The sequence below is a fragment of the Puma concolor genome, chromosome B4 (assembly GCF_028749965.1).
Source record: "Puma concolor isolate L17-30 chromosome B4, mPumCon1.1.hap2, whole genome shotgun sequence".
Lineage (NCBI taxonomy): Eukaryota > Metazoa > Chordata > Mammalia > Carnivora > Felidae > Puma > Puma concolor.
Genome location: NC_141673.1, coordinates 16,075,476 through 16,094,717, shown reverse-complemented (window position 1 = coordinate 16,094,717; position 19,242 = coordinate 16,075,476). Strand labels below are relative to the sequence as shown.

Here is a 19,242-nt window from a genome sequence, read left to right as displayed (position 1 = left end):
AGGTAGACGTGTGTGGAATTGGCGAGGGTGACCTGGGTCACTCAGTGCTCCAAGTGAAGGCTGTGTGTGGGAGCTGCATTGTACGTACTCCCTGGAACCAGACGCCAGTCCACGAGTCACGCTTTCATATCCTGCCCGTTTTATTAATTGGCAATCCGCTAGTGGAACACTTTCTCCTAGTTAGAGGGATCTTTCAGTCACTATCAGCTCAGTTCATGAACATGCATCACACACCTCCCCTAGGCCTGGTCTCTTCCCTCCTCCTTCACCTCCAAATTGCTCGGACTTTTTATCTATTTATTTATTAGCTCAGGAAGTAACATAGCTTCTGTTTTAGTTTTTGTTTTCAGTAGATGCTGTTCCAGAGCAGATAGCTCCCTCTCTTGTATTCCCCACTTCACAGTAGAGTGGGTTGTCCTAGAAGTAGCCTAGAAGATTTTGAGATCTTAGAAATACATAATATACAAAGATCCTCATAAAATTTTGTTTCATTCTACATCTTCCTCTACATTTCATTCAACTTTCGGTTTGATTTTCTTTTTTTAGAATATTTATTCTTTATCAATTTGGTGGGTACAGAATGAAAAGATGTCTTGACCAAATTATCCCTGACAGTTGTATTTAGAATTTCACTGTTCAAAAAAGAATTTATTTAAATCCTTGTCAGTATTTCAAATGTAAGATTGTATGATGTTTCCTGAGACTAGAATGCTAATAATGAATACTTAATGGAGATAAAATTAAACTGTCGTCCGGTTTGTAGGGTTAGCTTTGGAGGCGGAACAGGTGACAATGCAGAGGTCAAGGGATGTATGTTTGTGTTACTGCTAATATCAGTGGTATTGTTAATGAATGATGCCACTTACTGACTACTCAGATGATTTATATGCATTTCTTCTTTTAATCATAATAATAATCCTGTCAGATCTAATACGTACCTTTTGTGTTTCTGACAAGGAAACAGACTCCCACTTTGGTTGAGTAACTTCTAAAAGGTTACGTTATATCTTCTGTGCAATGTTATCTATAAAACTTAACTAAAATTCTTCTCGACTGAAACTATCTTATTTCCTCACTTTTTCCTCTTCACTGCAGACCATGATCAAGGTGGCTTCGCTGCTAGACTGTAGGATATAAGTGCCTTCGAGACAAGATTATGTCTGTGTTATTTATTACTGTATCCTTGGTGCCTAGCATAGTGCCAGCTCAGTAGGTATAGTAAGATACACAATCTGAGGCAGGCTGCAGGCTCTGAGCTGTCAGCATAGAGCCCAACGTGGGGCTCAAACACACAAGCCCTGAGATCATGACCTGAGCCAAAGCTGGACACTTAACTGACTGAGCCACCCAGGCGTCCCAAAAGTCTTCATGACTTTGAATGACCTAAGATTTCTTAGAATTCAAAAAGTGCAGGCTGTGAAGAAGAAAAAAATTAATCATTTGGACTTTCTCAAAATTAAACTTCTGCTCTATGAAAGATCTTAATCCACAGAATGGGAGCAAGTATTTGCAACATAGGTATATAACATCAGATAAAGGATTTGTATCCAGTATATATAAAGAACTCTTCAGTGACAAGACAGCTCAGTTAAAAGATGGCAAAAACAAAAACCAGACACTTCACAAAGGGTAATAGTAATAGGAATGACCAGTAAGTTCATGAAAGTATATTCGTTGTTACTAGTCATCAGATAAATGTAAATTAAAACTGAGACACCACAACATGCTTATTAGCACAACTAACATGGGAAAGACATATTAAGTGTCAGGATGCAGAGCAGCTAAGAAGCACATACAGTGTTGGTGTGAACATAAATGGTATAACACTTTGGGAAATTATTAAGTAGTTTTTTAGGTTAACCTTACCAAATCCCACTGCTCTGTATTTACCCAAGAGAAGTGAACAAAGTCTTGTGCATGAATGTTAATAGCAGCTTTATTCACAAGTGCCCCAAACTGGAAACAAGGCCAGTGTCCATCAGCAGGTGAATGGGTAAATAGACTGTTTATACGTGCAGCAGAATACTTCTCAGCAATAATGAAGAGTGAATATGATACAGCCACATGGATGGACCTTGGAGTCATTATGCCAAGTGAAAGCAGCAGCAAAAGAGTGTCCCTGCTGCATGATTCCCTTTATATAACATTCTAGAAAGTGCGAGCTGTAATGATAAACAGCAGTGGTTGCCTGGGGTCACGGATAGGGAGGGATCTTTTTTGGGAATTTCGGAAGGGTTCTGGATCCTGATTGTTGTGGTGATTTTACAGAGGCATAAATCTGTCAGAACTCCTCAATACTTACACTTTAAATGATAAAGTTTGTTGGTTTTAATAATGTTCTCAAATAAAAAGAAACTGGACAAAGGAAGACAGAAAACATAAATTCATTAAACTTCATTTTATGTTTTTCAGTATGCATTTCCTTATATTCTGCTAAGCTACATGTATCTTTACCAACCTTTTTTCATCCTACCTTAAAACATGTCCTCACTGTTTTAACCTACATCTACATACTTTGCTGTGCCAACCTGCAACTTAGGAAAGTTATGGTCAAGAAAATGCGATTTTGTAAGAAAGATTATGTCCTGGGTAATGAGGAAATGAGACTGTAGTTAGGGCAAAATGGAGCAGTGGGAGGGAGAACCCAGCTTCTGGTCTCCTTGCATTAGTTACTACGTAGACGCAATGCCCTTTTTAAGGAAGCTGAAAACAGTAAGAGGCATCCTATTTTGAGCCTGTGCTTCACCAGACCAGTCTTTTAATTTCTGCATGACATTTTCTCAAAAAGCTTACTTATTGGCAAAATAGTCATCAGGCTTTTTATAAAAATTATAGTGTGTGATGGCATTTTGAAGTTTTATGATAGAGAAGTCATAGTTTATAAATCCTGTTTTAACCAACACACCCATCAGTGCTGTTAAAAATGTATATACACATGTGCTCCTACAAATTCTTCAAAAAGCCTTTCAGGAGAATTTCTAATGAGATCATAACCACCAGACATATGCTAAACCATTTTGCTGTTCATCCATTCAGTGGTCAGGTCAGTTGTAATGCCTGAGAATTATGTTCTGGGCCTGGTAGCACAATTTATAGCGGGATCTCATCTCTTTCACCATTGTTTGGGGGTGCAGCCATCAATGCCTTCCCTGCTGCATAATAATGCTTGTCTCAGGTTTCAGAAGACGGGTTTGGCAGCCTGGTGGGACATTGCCTGAACCCTTGTCTCAAGCTGGGTGGAGGATACAATTGGAGCTGAAATCTCAACATAAATTTTAAACGATTTCATGTAAAAGGACAAACTTATTGTCAGTGAACTTTACCACGATCCAGGCAACAGTGATTTTATTTCTGAAACAGTGATCCATTACCAGGTATCCTGCCCAGTTTATTAGTTGGCACTAAAATAACATAAATTAATTGGCAGTTTAGTGGAAACTCAACAAAAAGTTCATGAGATTCAGTTTAACTATTTTTTTCAGCTGAATCTTGATAAGTTTTCTAGAGATTTAAGTGCAAATATTTATTATAAAAATATGCAATTCAGTTTTGTTTACTGACACTTACTGAGCCTCTATAGTGAGCCCTGAAGGTTTCATGATTTCTTTCAATAGTAATCGTCAAGGAGTCCCATATCATTTTTGCTGCGTGAATATGTTATTTTCATCCCTGAATTGAAATCACCATTGATTTCATGACATGAGTACAGAGGAAAAGGTGAAGGAAATAATGAGTTTTGATATCTGCTCACCTTAGAGCTTAACTCCATTAAATGGCACATGGGCATCTTGGGACATGTGGGTATTGAGGATGTGTCCCTATGCAAGCATGTGAAAGAGAAAAAGTGACTTAAGCTACCTTCTTAGCCACTCAAGGGAAAAGAAGAGACACCTGGGAGAAGTTAAAGAGGCTCAGTAACCCACACATAAGTTCAGGAGTAGGGCAAGTGTGAGTCCCCATTTTAAGGTCTCTGAGTAGGAGCAACTATGTATTCACAAGACCATGAGAGTGAAACCTTTTTTTGGTGCAAGTCTCTGAACCTTAGTGAGCCCCTACGGGGGAAAGGGACAAAGAATAACATCCTAATTTCACTTCCAGTTGACAGGAACAACTTCCAAGGTCCCAACAGGTGGAAAGTCTGATTGCTAAGGACAGAAAAGCCTGTACCTGATTGGACAGGACCTTGGATTTCTTAGAGGAAGGGGCCACCATGCCTTTCCCCGTTTTATCTCCCCTGTTGGGTATAGAGTAGTTGTGTGTTCATTGCTTAGTAAATGAAGAGTTAAACAAATGGGTAAATCCACTCTTCTCTGCTTTCACTTTCCTCCTTTTCGTTCCTTCCTTTCTTTTCCTCCGTTTTCTCTTTTCTTTTTCATTTAGAACTTTTCTAATGGTTGATTAATTTTTATGAAACGTATCCTTACCTGTCAGCACTCGGCAGTGGTTTCTAATTACCTTCTCATCCCAGTAGCTGGAACTGTATCCATAACATGCTAGAACTGAGTTTAAGAAATGTGGATTTACCTATGCAATTATGAAATGTGGATTACCTGTGAAACCAGTAGAGACTGGTTCCTCAATGGGGTTAGGTTGGTATACTTTGGGTGTGATTTTTCCTCTTTGTAGGACTTTTTTTTTTTTTTTTTTAGATTTGTTTATTTTTGAAGTGGCAGTTGGGGGGAGTGGGGGCGGAGAACAGAAGATCTGAAGTGGGCTCCCCACTAACAGCAGTGAGCCGGATGGAGGGCTCGAACCCACGAACCATAAGATCACAACCCGAGCTGAAGTCAGATGTTCAGTAAACTGAGCCACCCAGGCACCCGTGCAAATGTTTCCTCTTTTATAGGACTTTTAACCTTATGGAGAAAAATTGCTTTTAAAAGTCGTTAGCCACTATGAGGGTATTATTGCTTTTGAAATGTTTAACCTGAAGGTTTTCTTCATTTTAGTGAAATTAATACCTTTTTTTAATCTCGGTACACATGGCTACCTAATTATTTTACATAATAGAATGTGCACTTTGTTTTGTCCAATATCAATGAAGGTACCATTGGATACAACCAGCGGAACAGAATCGATACTCTCATGTATCTGCTAGCATATCCACAAAAACCCATGGTTAAAACAAAGACCATTGAGTTGATAGAATTTGAGAAACTGCCAGCTGGACAGAATGCAACAGTTGCCGTGATGAGTTACAGCGGCTATGATATTGAAGATGCCCTCGTTTTAAACAAGGCTTCCTTGGACAGAGGTAAGTGGGTCTACAGAGCTCACGGTGTGCAGAATTAGGTATAAAAAGGATAATCAGCTAAAAGTCACCTGGTGTCAAAATGTTAATGTCAGTTTCAAGTGATTTGAATTTTGTAACATACAAACAGGAGGTGGTTAGGTTTCAGTGTTGACTTTTTTAATGAATATTACATAGAGGTAATTTGTTAAATGTATTATTAAGTGTATCTTTGTTGTTGTTATTTTACTTTATTGGAGACTTGAGAGAGTTCCTCAACAGAAAACATGCAAGAATTTGTTTATTTCCTAGCAAGAATTATAATAAATGAAAAATGGTTTTTGGATATATCTAGTTAGTCAACAACAAACTGAGAAGGCCACAGCAATATTTCTGTGTTAAAGGGTTTTTTTAATTGTATGTCTCAACCCCATAATGTTAGACCTTTTTGTTAGCAAAATGCTAAAAGTTAAAAATACCCATGCACAGACCCCCGACCTACCAGTTCCTGTGCAATCTTTTTGTCAGTTTTCTGACAGTTTACTTTTGCAAGTCACTGCTCATGGTTTGTTAGCTGTCACCTGACCTGAAGTCTGACTCCTCTCTTCATAATCTCTCTCTTTTTCCTCCCTGGCATACTCACTCTGCCTTCCCCTTTACTCTCTGTAGTTGCTAGGCAGCCGTAATAGCACTCCTAGACATGTGTCTTTGGCATTAATGTTGGCTGCACTTAATTTATGCCTCTTTTTTTTCCTCCAGATGACAACAGCCATGCTTTAAAACTAGATGTTTTCCTTTCTGATTAACTGGTAACGTTTATGTGGAAATCTGAAGACTTTGTGATATCTGTCAGAAACTCTGCAACACCATTTAATGATCTGAGTTTACTGTCCTCTAGCTTTTAAGCTATCACCTGTAAATAAAATGTCCATTCACACTTGGAGGAAAACGCTTCTTGATTTCAGGCAGCTCAGATTCCCACTGCACTCTAACACGTTGCAGTTAATGGCCAGTGTACGGAATTTCAAGATCATGTAATGTTTCCAAAGCAGCTGGCTCGCTGAGCGGAGTTTATTATGGCCACACACAATTTACCAGGAGCCATAATGACTGAGACCTTTCTCGGAGACATACTAACATCCTCATCTCCTGTCCAGATGTCGAAATTTGTTACTTCATCGCACGGTCGCCTTCATATTTTAAAAGTTACATTCGAGCACGGAGGCTTTATTTAGAAACCCACTTTTTCCTGATTTTCTAAACCCACGTTCTTAGATTTCTTATTAAGAGTTCTGCCTTTGGTGGAGAATCGTAAGTGAAGGATTTTACAGCCATGCATTTATGTCATCAGTAATAGCTGACATTTAATCCTGAGGTGTCTCCCTATTTAAGTAAACTCTGACATGGCTCAGTATATGCTAGGGCGATTAGAGAGAGAATGCAGTTTAGAATAACTGCTTGGCCAAAGGGAGAAAAGAAAAGAAATGCAGTCATTCACCCAAAGAATCTTGGGTGACTCCACAGCAGATGGGTCTTCTTGAGGGATTCAGTGCGGGAAGTTTTTCCTCCACCTAAAGGTTTCCTTCTGTTCCTTTTGCTTATCTTTCATAATGCTTATTTAGATTGTTGGTTGGTGTCAGGACTTTTCCCTCATTCACTAGATAAATGTGATCCAAAAGTATAATCAGAGTAAACTCTCATCTTCGGGGCACAGGCAAATGATTTCTCCTGTTAAAATTATTTGACTGCAGCTTCTTTTCATTTTCTCTCCTCTCTGGAGAAAAATTAATCTTTTTGTGGCTTTGTTTGGGACTTCCTCTGAGTGCCAAAATTGGAGAAAGGAAAACTTTTCAGAGAAGGTTAGCAGAAGTTATGCACCAGAAGGGTGTGTGGGAAGAATCTTGGTTGATCAGTAGACATGGTGTGTTTCCACACTGCCACCCAGCTGGCTGGGCGACCTAGGCCACGTGACTTCCCTGGACCTCATTTTGTAGCACTTGTAACACTGTACATAGAGCAGTTAAGCTAGGTGGTCTCTGGGGCCCTTTCCGGTTCCCATATTCTGTGGCTCTGTGCCCTGAAAGAAGCACAGTGATGTTCAAGTTTCTCTCACCTTTCTGCATCATGACAGGATGTATTCCATACTGGAACATGGTTGTAGAGATTCCAGTGTTTATGTGGATAGTAGGTGTTGGAGAGTTTCTGAGCCAGTTCTTTGGATTATCAGGTTGCTATTTGGCCCATCCCAGATGACCCAAATGTAGAGCAAGTTGTGGGTCATTCAGTAACACAAATACATGTTTTCTCATAGTCGTGTTGGTGGTTCTGACCCCCAGTTTGGTTTCATTTTAGGCTTTGGGCGCTGCCTTGTATATAAAAATGCTAAATGTACATTGAAGCGCTATACCAATCAGACTTTTGATAAAGTGATGGGGCCGATGTTGGACGCTGCTACGAGGAAACCCATCTGGCGACACGAAATTTTAGATGCGGATGGTATCTGTTCTCCAGGTAAGAGCCCTTTTTAAAAACAATTTAAATGTATACTCTTTGCAACATGAAAGTTATGCATCAGTATTTCTGAACATTTGGTAACAGGGAAGAAAAAAATAACAACTTACAAAACCACTTTCCTAACTCAAACAGCGTGGTCATTTTTGATGAATTTCCCTTCTAGTCTATTTTTCTACACATGTATTTTTACATAGTAGTAGTTCTATTCCAGTTATACTTTTCTACTTAAAATTTTCAAGCACAGAAAAGCCACTTTAAGGAAATGTTTAAAACAAAATGCTTTAAGAGTGTAAATGCCATTTCCCTGCATCTACACTGGCGTTTTTCATCATTTGTGCATCTAACATGCAGACTGATTTGAGACTCTTCTTCTCCCAAAAGTGTGACTCCGTGATAATTACAAACTCGCAGTGAATTTTGTTGATGCCACCGCAGCCCCTGCCCTTGAGTCTTACAGTCCAGCGTGGGAGGCTGACAGTGACCAGAGGATCACATGTAAACATATGTCACGTCATAGCCAGGCTAAGGAACCCTATAAAGATCTGTGAGGGCATTTAATAGCAAGAGGATCTGACCTAGGCAGGAAGTGCAGGCTCGCCTTCCCTAACGAAGGGCGCTGAGATCTGGAGGATGTGTGCAGTTAACTAGTAAGTAGGGGAGCGGAGTGTGTCCTGAGCTGTGGTGTCCTGTAGCTATAGATGGTTAAAGGTTCTGAAAGGCCGGTGCGGCTCAAACAGGGAGAGGACAGGGAAGGGCAGTAAACAAGAATCTAGAGAGAGGAAGAGCAGGAGGTGGGGCAGGGCCCAGACCCAGGCCTTGCATCATGATGCTGTTTTCATCACGATCCTAAAAGCAACACTACAGTCAGGTACGCATTTTGAAATGATCATTGTGACCACAGCGTGGAGAAAAGAATAGAAAGGGGCCAAAACAGAGGGAGACCCAGCGAGAGCTCTGGCAGCAGAGCAGGAGAGTGGGGCCACAGCGAGGCGGAAAGATGCGCTGTGGTGGGGACATTGCTGGGAGGGCAGAGCCACGTGATTTGTCACGATGGTGCCTGGGTGGTGGGTACTTGCATCTGCTGTGGTGCCCACAGCCGCGTGGCGCACGGCTTCCTCTCCTCCTGGCTGCGTTTCTTTCTCGGAGAATTTTGCTCACTGTTAACCTGGGTTTTGTGGCAGAGAGCTAGCACCGTGACAATACTATAGAGTAGTCGGCCTTGGAGCTTACCAGGAAAAGATGCAAAGAAAGGTGAGAATAGCAGGAAAATCAAAGAAGTATTTTGATTGCCTCGTCGTCCAAGTTGAGTTGGCAATGAGTGAGTACTAGGTGAAATAACTTAATGAAAGTAAGTGGCCCAGACTTGTTCTGACACCCCAAGATATATAAGATTGCCATTTATTGACATGAAGTTTCTCCTGTTAGTTTGGTTCTCTAAACCAGTTTCTTGATTTTTTTACACACTGATTTTTCAAATGGGCTGCCACAATTACTGACGAGCCCTGTTGAACTCTGGCTCATACCATATCGACCTTTTCCTTCCTTGTCTGCATTTCATGGACCAATCTAATCACCTAGTTCCATGCCCCAATAATGTGTGCATTCCACAGAGGTGGTAGCGATTGGACTGTAACACCCTTGTCTTTTTCTTAGGTGAGAAGGTAGAAAACAAACAAGTGCTTGTCAATAAGTCCATGCCCACAGTAACTCAGATTCCTCTGGAAGGAAGTAATGTTCCACAGCAGCCACAGTATAAGGATGTGCCCATCACGTATGTATTGGTTTCACCTTGGAAATACCTAGAAAGATTCAAAAAAAAAAAAGAGAGAGAAAGGCTAGGGGAAATTAGAAGTTAGCTCTTGGAGGGTTGGAGAATAGAAATTACAATTGGGGGTAATAATAGTTGTCATGAAGACAGCGTGGTGTGGAAGATAAAACCAAGCTGTGGAATCATGTAGGCCTCCCACCCTGGGTTTGAGTTGTGGGCCAAATAGGCAGGACTTCCAGGTAGAGGGAACAGTGAGGTGAAGGCCCCTTGGGCAAAAAAGCACCCAGATTTAGAGGACCAGTGTAGCCTGCTGGGGCTAGGTTGTACGGTACTTGGGAATTCCTTCGGTAGAGAGTGATAGGATCAGATGTGTGTTAAATAAGTAAATTAAACACACTGGCCACAGTGTGGCATCACTACTGCACGGGACTATAGCTGGGTTCAGTACTGGTCATGTGGTATGTTACCTTATGTGGATGAAGCACTCACACCTTGGCCTCAGGTTTTTCATCTGTGCAATGAAAGAGTTAACACTCATTAATCTCCAGATGTCTCAAATACAGTGAAATTGGAGACTTCATGAGATGAGCCATGGGCCAGTGATAGCAACCACACTCTGACATAAAAACAAAACCGGAAGAAGTAACAAGATGCTTAGTCTAGCCGCGGTGATTGGAGTTAATTGAACTCTTGAGGTGGGGGTCTGGGGTGACACGGGAGAGCTGGGTTCCTGGGCCCTGGAAGGTAGTTCAGCAGACCCGTTCTGACCCACAGCTGAGCCCTGCTCCCGGCCAGTCACTGTGCCACTTGTATTGGAAACACAGCTGAAGTGAACCACGACCCTTCCCTGAAAGTAACCACACATAGTTAGCCGAGGCCTGCACAAAAAAAGAAGTCCAGTGAATATCCTGATCATAGTGACTTCATTGAGAGCTTTCTCTGTACCGGTTATGGTTGTGGGCAGTTTACCTGTGTTAGTTCACTTGTTCTGGCCACCATTCCATGAACCAAGTGCTCCTAATAGCCTTGTTCAAAAGACACAGAAACTGAGGCACAGAGAGGTAAAGTAATTTACCAAGGTCACACAGCTGCAAGCAGCAGAGTCAACATTTGAACTCCCACAGTTTGGCTTCAGAGCCCAACTCCTGCCCTCTGTGCTAAATGCTGCGGTACTGTGTGTGCCGTGGATTTGTCTGTGGGGTGAGTGGGAGTGCAGAGGAGAAACTGGGCTCTCCACTTAGGGGAGGGGTGAGGGCCCTTGCCCCGAATACTACAAAACAAAAGGCTGTTTTAGGGTGAGAAAGGTGGTTATGCTAGCTGGTTTTCATCCTGTCCTGGAGGAGGAGATCTTTTTTCTTCTTCAGAACTCGCGTCCCCTCCTCCTGGGTTCTGCACTTAATCTAGTCTTTTAGGGACCTGACTCTCTCATTTTCTCTTCTGTTCTTCCATGTCTTCAGCCAGCTTTCTGTCGATTCCTTCCCCACAGGCTAGAAAGTGTGCTCCCATATTTCTTATCTTGAAAAGAAAACGAAACCTTCCTCAGGGCTCTGCGATCCTTCCAGGCTGCCAAGCATCCTGTTTCTTTGTCTGCCATGAGGGAGTTAGCGTGGGAATGGTGTGTGCGGTGTGGGTTAAGTTGCCTTACGCCTGCCTCTCACAGTGTTTCCTAAAGGTTAGCCATCTCAGACAAAGACTGGAAAAGGGAAACGGTAACCTTTGGACTTAATGTTGAAAAATGAAAGGCACGTTTCAGAGTCCAGAATGGCAGGGTCAAAACATTCTGTGGTTGATCTTAAGTAAAATACGGTCTGTGGGTGATAGGTTCACAAAGGGCAGTTTGAAAACTCTGTTTTAGTGACTTGCTGTTAATATTAGCTACAAAGGGGCTACGGATTCATATATCGAAAAAGTGATGATCTCTTCAAATGCCGAAGATGCTTTTCTGATCAAAATGCTGCTGAGGCAGACGAGGCGTCCGGAGATTGGAGACAAGTTCAGCAGCCGCCACGGGCAAAAAGGTAAATTGTGTCGCTCCCTGATTTGTTTACAAAACTGAAAATAGTATTTGTTAACCACGTATATAAGAAATGTGTAACTTTCCCCTGTTAAAAAAAATATACAGTGTGTTGGAAAAATCATTACATTGTTAGCCAGATTTATGCTGGTTTTATTTCTTAGACTTTGCTGTTTTTACTTTAATAGCATTGAAAAATGTACCATAAGGTTGCTTCTCTTTGCCATTTATTTCATTTTTTTGCAGCTGCTCCACCCAAAATTATAATTACGAATACTCTCTAGACAACGTACCTCCTAAGATACAGGTAGACGTTCAGAAAATAAATAGCAGCACCTCTTTTTTGTGGAAGGTGCGTATGTGTTCCGCTGTCTGTCGGGTCCTAGTACCGTAGGGCGTCAGCACGAGCAGACCGCTCAGAATGGTCTGCGCCTGTGTTTAACGGTGAGCAGCCTGTGTGAGGTTCCCAGCTGGGGGGCTGTGGAGCTGAATTAGAACGCGGGTGTCCGGATCCCAGCGCGGCGCCCTCCCCGTCTGCTGCAGGTGGCCCCTCGCCTAGATATGTTTCTCCATGTGGTCCCGCTGGTGAGCCCTGCTCTTCCTGGGAGGTTACTGCTGAGTCTTCACGCGGTTGTGGCTCGGCAGTGTCTTGTTTTCTTGTTTTCTTGTTTTCGTATCTTCAAGAAACAGAGCACTGTAACTACTGATTAACTTGCTTTCTGTAGGCTCCCTCTTAGGTATGCATACCCGCATACCCTTGGCGGTTCAAAGGGGAACGTTTGCCCTGGGGGTCAAATTTGGGCCGCGTCTGCCACTTAACTAGTTGCAGAGCAGCAGCAGCAGCTTACACTTTTGTGGCACTAACTGTGTGCCCAGCAGCGTTCTCAGCACTTCACACACACCGACTCGCTGGCTTCTCTCTCACACAGTCCTGAGAGGCCGCTGCTGTTTTTGTAGATGAGGAAACAGAGGCACAGTGACCTGAGTAGCTTGCCTAGTGTCCCCAGTTGGTGGCGGAGTTGGTTTTCGAACCCTGGCAGTCTGGCTCCAGAGTCCGTGCTCCTGACTGACATCCCTGCTGTCCTGAGCGTTAAGCACTTGGCATAGTGCCTGGCACACGGTGGGTGCTCAGGAAGAGACGGCAGTGACCACTGACATTGGCTCTTTTGCATTCTGCTCTCCAGCTTTGTGTCTCCTCTTTACTCCTAAATTCCTAGTGCCATGTCCTCGTGGTTTTAACTGATGGGCTTAAAGATAATGGCATATTCTCGCTGATCTCAACTTTTATTTGCCACACAAGTATATAAAATATTACAATTCATTTACTCAAATGAATCCAGCCATAGTTGTCATTCCTTCCATCAGTGAAACTGTTCCAGACTAACACTGTTTTTCAGTTGACAGACACGAGATTGTTTTAGGCTGTCAGTGTTTTGTTTAAAAAAAAAAAAAAAAAAAAGATTTTATCCATGTGAATTTGACACTTCTAATTCATACGGTTCCCTAAAATGCTAACTCTTAATACCTTTCGAGTGTTTGTAAACACTTCTTGAGATTCTAGTGTTTTCCAGTAATTAGCAGTGAAAATCAACTTCTCTGTATTGAAACTATTTCTCCCTTTCTCTTGGTCTAGGCAATTGCTGAGATACACTACTAAGTCATTCTGGAGTAACCATAATCTTATTTGTAGCCTCTATTTTTCTTGACCTGTTCCCTGGACTGGGACAAAGCTTGAAACTCTTCTTATAAAATATTGGCACTGGACACTTTATAAGAATGCACACTGTAAGAGAAGGTCTCCATTTTCTGAATCAGTTTACAAACTCCAAATATCCCAAATCCTCATGTTTTATTCCACCAGAGTGTTGTGCAAAGAGAGGAAGGCTGGCAAACATTTCAGTGATTATCCACTGTGTTCTAACTCCACTAAACTTCTTGAGGACAGGGATCACATTCTTAAATTCTTATAAAGCCTGATAGAGCCACTCTCATGGAGGGTACCTGATAGGTGTGTGGTAATGGTTAAATATGTGAATGAATTGAAATCGGGAAATGAAAAGGGACAGATTCTGCACTCTTGATGGATTGATTTTACTCAGTTTTTAATCTATACATAGTATGTGAGTATGTGTGTGTATAGTATAGACAAAGCAGTACTTTTGAAAATGAGAAACACACTTGATTAGTAAGCTCCTATAAATACAGACCTCTACAGGTGCAAGTAATGGCAGTGAGTCTTTCTGCTGTAACATTTTTTCAAACTAATAATATGATGGGGATAATGTTCATTGACAGAAGTGGTTTCCAGCCTGAAGTGATGTGAAACTGCAGATTTTGGAGATCGGTTGAACCTTCCTGGGGCTTGACTTGTACATGTCTATGAAATGGGAAGAAGCCCTCCTGGGGTTAGGTGACCTTTCACTTGCAGTGAGGAGTTTATCTTGCTAGTATTCTTTTCCAGATGGCTTTTAATCCAAGGATGAAAACCTTCTGATTAGCCTAGATTCCCTTGATACTCCCTTGTCTTACAGCTTCATCAGATTTATTGAAAAGATTGGGGGGAAATGGACAAACAAAACATAGGTAGTTTAAGCCTTAAGAGAGTAGTGGAGGGAATGATGTAGAACGCTTAACATAATTTTTGTTTCTTTTAAGTGTAGTTTTTTAATCAAGTAATAAATGCATGTGGTTTAAAAGATCAAATAGTACAAAAAAGGGGGTTTTGAACTGAAAAACATCTGTCCCTGCCTTTTCTCCAATTCTGCTTCCCAGAAGAGATTTCTTCTCATTTTTATTCTTCTATTTTGAAATCATATTTTTAAATATTATTTATTTATTTATTTATTTATTTATTTATTTATTTATTTATTTATTTTGAGAGAGAGAGAGTGGGGGTGGCACAGAGAGAGAGAGAGAGAGAGTGAGAGAATCCCGATCCGGACCCAATACGGGGCTTGAACCCACGAATCATGAGATCATGACCTGAGCTGAAATTGGATGCTTAACCGACTGAGCCACCCAGGCGCTCCTCGAAATAACATTTTTAAACAGCTATTTATGTTATTCATCCATGTTTGCTATTACCCATTGATTTTCTGTTATGATGGATAGGAGGACCTGGAATTTGGCTGTCTTTCCTTCTCACTCCCCACCTCCATTCCCTGCACAGGTTATCGTAATGTTAGGTTACTTATTTCGATTGTATTATTACAACTATATAAATGTTGTTCACCCACAAACCAAGTAGTTGAGGGCATTTTCTTTATGGTCTAACTTTATTTTTTCAGAAATTAACAATCTTTTTCTATTTTGCTTGATTTTCTGATTTCTCTTTCCATTCTTCTATACCATCAATAGTCTGTCAACACAATTTTCCACACGATCAGTTGTCTGTTAGGACCATTTTTCTCCCCAGAAGACCTTCTCTGTAGCACCCCCATTCTTCCTGCTCCAATCTGTGGTGGTTTTCCTCTGAGCCCCAGCTTCCTAGCCAGTGTCTTAAGAACTGATCGCCACAGGTCACAGGAGTTCTGGGCAGAACCTGGCTCAGGGCCGCGAGCAGCCTCATCTTCTGTGCCCCAGAAATGTTTTCAAGAAAGGGTAGGAAGCACTCTGTGCTGATTTGCTTTAATCCCATATCACAGACCAAGGACTTGCACAACAGAAAATGTATTGCCTCACAGTTCTGGAAGCTGAAGTCCAAGGTCAGTGTATTGGCAGGTTTGGTTTCTCCTGAGACCCCTTTCTGTGGCTTGCAGGTGGCCACTTTGTCCTGTGTCCTCACATGGCCTTTTCTCTGTGCACCTACCTCCTCATGTCTCTCTCTCTTCTTAAAAGGACACCAGCCATATTGGATGAGGGTCCACCCCATGACCTTATTTAGCCTTAATTACCTCTGTAAAGACCCTGTCTCTAAACAGGATCACATTCTGAGGTATCCTGGGTGATCTAGGCATGGGGGACACAGTCCATAACACACTCTAGTGGCAGTCATTTGTGAAATTCCCATCTGAGCCCCCTGTTTCTTGGCTCATCCCATGTCATCCCACCACCACCTGCCCCCACCACAGTGGAATAGTCTGTTCATTAAATTGCTGAGAAAGGATGGCAAGAAGTAACTTTTGTAAGATCATGTATATCTGAACATGTTCTATCCTCCTAGCTGATTTATACCCTGGTTGGTTATAGAATTCTCGATTGAAAAATTCTTTTCTCGGGGCGCCTGGGTGGCTCAGTCGGTTGGGCGGCCGACTTCGGCTCAGGTCATGATCTCGCAGTCCGTGAGTTCGAGCCCCGCGTCGGGCTCTGTGCTGACAGCTCAGAGCCTGGAGCCTGTTTCAGATTCTGTGTCTCCCTCTCTCTGACCCTCCCCCGTTCATGCTCTGTCTCTCTCTGTCTCAAAAATAAATAAATGTTAAAAAAAAAAAAAAATTTAAAAAAAAAATTAAAAAAAAAGAAAAATTCTTTTCTCTAAGGATCCTGACAACATTGCTGTATTATTATCTAGATTCCACGTTACATTATTCTTCCTGATCTGTGTGAGTGTGTGCGCGTGCGTGCACAAGTGTGCTGTTTCTCTCTCTCTTCCCCTTCCTCCCATCCCCTTCCCCTGAAGTTTTTACTATCTTCTGTTCTTGGAATTCTAAAATTTTCATTCCTTGTCCTAGGAAGTCAGGTACCTTCTTATTCTGGAAGTTCAAGTTCCTTCAATTTTCAGATATTTTCTTATTTTGTTGATAATCTCCCTTCATCATTTTCTTTGTACTCTCATTGTCCATTTCCTTCTCTTGTTTTTCTTTCTAGGATTTGATTGACTTTATTTTCCATATTTTTTTTCATGTTTGTTTATTTTTGAGAGACAGAGCGTGAGCAGGGGAGAGGCAGAGAGAGAGAGGGAGACACAGAATCCAAAGCAGACTCCAGTCTCTGAGCTATCAGCACAGAGCCCGACATGGGGCTGGAACCTACGAACTGTCAGATCACGATCTGAGCCAAAGTCAGATGCCCAACTGACTAAACCACGCAGGCACCCCAATTTTCCAGATTTTTTAAAACCTATTGTATTTTAATTTCTAATAAAAAATATTAATTTATAGTCTTTCTTATAGCCATGAGTATATATTTTTAGTATTATATTCATTTTTAGTTTTAGTTGTTTGTTTTCCTTTTCAACTGTGTTCTGTTCCTAATTGTCTGTACTCCTTGAGGGGTTTCTTCCCCCTTGTCATTTGTTGTTGGGAAATTTTCTCTAATACCCGAAATGTCCATGAACCCTAAAAAGCAATTGGAAGCTTTATGGCCCAGGAATAGAATTTGTTGACTGGTGGACATCACTATAGGGGAATCAGGCAGTGAGCCATGATTATTGCCGGTGCCAGTTTCTATTAGGATCTTTCTAACTTTTGCTAGAAGGTTGGAGCTGGGAATGAGGGTTGCGACAGTACTTAAGACCATCAGCTGCCCTTCAGGGAGCCAGGTAGGGGCAGGGGGCTGGGACCCACTATTTAGTGCACAGGCTTTGATTTAATTCCTCTGTATCAGGCTGGTACCTTACCCTACCATCTGCTGGGCTTGCTGCCCTGGGGTGTCAGGTCATTGTGGTTCAATTCTTAAGGAAGGGTTGGGGGAGAATTGTGGTTTCTGGCTATCCAGGGTAGGGAATAAAAAGTCAGGGGCGCCTGGGTGACTCAGTAGGTTAAGCATCTGACTTTGGCTCAGGTCATGTTCTCACAGTTTGTGGGTTCAAGCTCCGCGTCGAGCTCTGTGCTGACGCTCACAGCCTGGAGTCTGCTTTGGATTCTGTGTCTCCCTCTGTCTCTGCCCCTTCCCTGCTTTCTCTCTCTCTCTCTCTCTCTCTCTCTCTCTCTCTCAAAAATTAATTAAAGAAGAAAGTAAAGAGCTGATGATGTCTTATATAGACATTTATTTTTACAAGTATTTATTAAGTATCTTCTAAGTGGTGCTATTCTAAGCCCTGGTAACAAGAAGTGAACAAAAGACAAAATTGCAACCTTGTGGGGCTTCCATTCTTGTGGGCAAGAGAGGTAAGGATACGTATTGAGATAAAACAAAAGGGGACAATAGGAAGCATGTGGGGTGAAGGCATGTGGTTAAGAGTTGAAATTTTAGGTAAAATGGCTGGGGTGCTGCACCTTATTGAAAAGATGGCAGTGGGAAAGTAAGGGAGCACACCCTCCCTGGCCAAAGAGCATTGTAGGCAAGAGGAAGGCCTGAGGCTAGAGGCCGGCATGGCTGGAGCAGAACTAGTGAGCCCGGAGCAGTCAAGGCCATGCCGTGAACTTTGGCTTTTCCTCCGAGCAAGGTGGACAGCTGCTGGAGGAGTCTGAGCAGATGAGAACTATGATCTGACTTACTCTGGCTCCAGTGATGAAAACACAAAGCTGTAGGGGACAAGGGAAGGCGTGGTACCAGCCGAATGCTATTACAGTAGCACAGGCGGGGTTGGTGGTGAGTGGGGAAAGCGTGATGATGGGGAAACAGTGAGGAGGGGTCAGTTGAGGCACCTTTTAAATTCCAGCACCCACTGGAATTGTTGCTGGGTGCAGTGACTGAGCCTCACACCTCCTCCCGCTCTTCACAGTACTTTGTGTCTCTGTTTCCAGAGCCTTCCAAGGAGTGGGGGTGAGGGCTGAGCCAGTTCTCCGCTCCACCCTCTTCTGCAGGCCCTTGGGTTTACCTTGCTCCTTGTGTTCACCATTTACTGCTCTTCACTCGTCAGTTCTCACAACAGAATTCTTATCTCTTGCCTGTTGTTTTTCTTAAAGGTCTGGACCTTAATTTTTGTCAACTTTCATATTAGGTTTAGAGAGGACATGGAGATAAACAGATGTGTCCCAGCTGCCATGTTGACTGGAAACCCCTGTGTCTGTTATCTGGGAAAGCTCAACACGGGAGTGCCTGGTGTCCTCGGTTTTCTTCCCTGCACTTGACAGAACTGAAGTTAAGGGCTCGCTTCGGCAGCACATGTACCTTAGAACAGAAGTAAAAATTGTGTCTAACTTACTTTAACACCCAGTGAGAAGGATATTTAGAGCACCAACCTTGTATCTGGTGTCCAGAGCTTCTTGTTTTGATTGGCTATTTTAATCATTCCAAAGATTGAAAACTGACTTAAAAATGTTCAAAGCTCACACACTCAGAATTATGGCATAAATGTAACAGTCGTTAGAGGGGATACTAATTGCATTCTCTCAACTCTTAATTATCTGAGAATAGCTTATCTTTATGCCTGGGATATTAACTGTAGTCCGAAAGCCCTGAGGCATGAGCGAGCTCAGTACCTTCAGGAGATAGGATGAAGACTGTTCTGGCCAGTGAAGCTTGAGGAGGAGGAAGCACAGGAGAGAGAGGTGGGGGATGGGGGGGGGCACGCCCCACAGGAACTTGTTCCACGTGGACCGGGAGCCGGTTGGGCTGTTGGGTGGTGAGCAGAAGAGAGGCATGAGGAGATCTAACTGCCAGTCCTAGAGGTCACCTTGGATTCCCATGGAGAGCAGATTGAGGAGGGGGAGGAGGGAAGCAGGTGGTCGGTGGTCCAGGCAGAGAGGATGGCTGTGTGTGCTCAGGAGGAGCACCGGACGGAGGGAAGTGATAGACTCCGGGTGTGCTCCGAAGGTCCAGCAACTGTTGCAACTGCTGATGTTTACCAAGCAAGGAAGACTAGGGACGAGGTGTTCAGAGTTAGGCAGGGGTTGA

The 19,242-nt window shown here is 42.6% G+C and overlaps 1 protein-coding gene across 2 annotated transcripts in view; it reads left to right on the top strand.

The window, feature by feature from the left end:
- The window catches only part of POLR3B (RNA polymerase III subunit B), a 105,535-nt gene that overhangs the window by 61,669 nt on the left and 24,624 nt on the right, over positions 1-19,242 (top strand). The window contains exons 20-24 of one of the 2 annotated variants that reach the window (XM_086712460.1): positions 5,045-5,254; positions 7,583-7,741; positions 9,398-9,515; positions 11,388-11,530; positions 11,773-11,870. In XM_086712460.1, the coding sequence (XP_086568586.1) occupies positions 5,045-5,254; positions 7,583-7,741; positions 9,398-9,515; positions 11,388-11,530; positions 11,773-11,810 (668 nt within the window). In that variant the 3' untranslated portion in view covers positions 11,811-11,870. Of the gene's footprint in view, positions 1-5,044; positions 5,255-7,582; positions 7,742-9,397; positions 9,516-11,387; positions 11,531-11,772; positions 11,871-19,242 lie in introns of those variants that run through there. The other variant, XM_025926658.2, reaches the window with a different exon arrangement.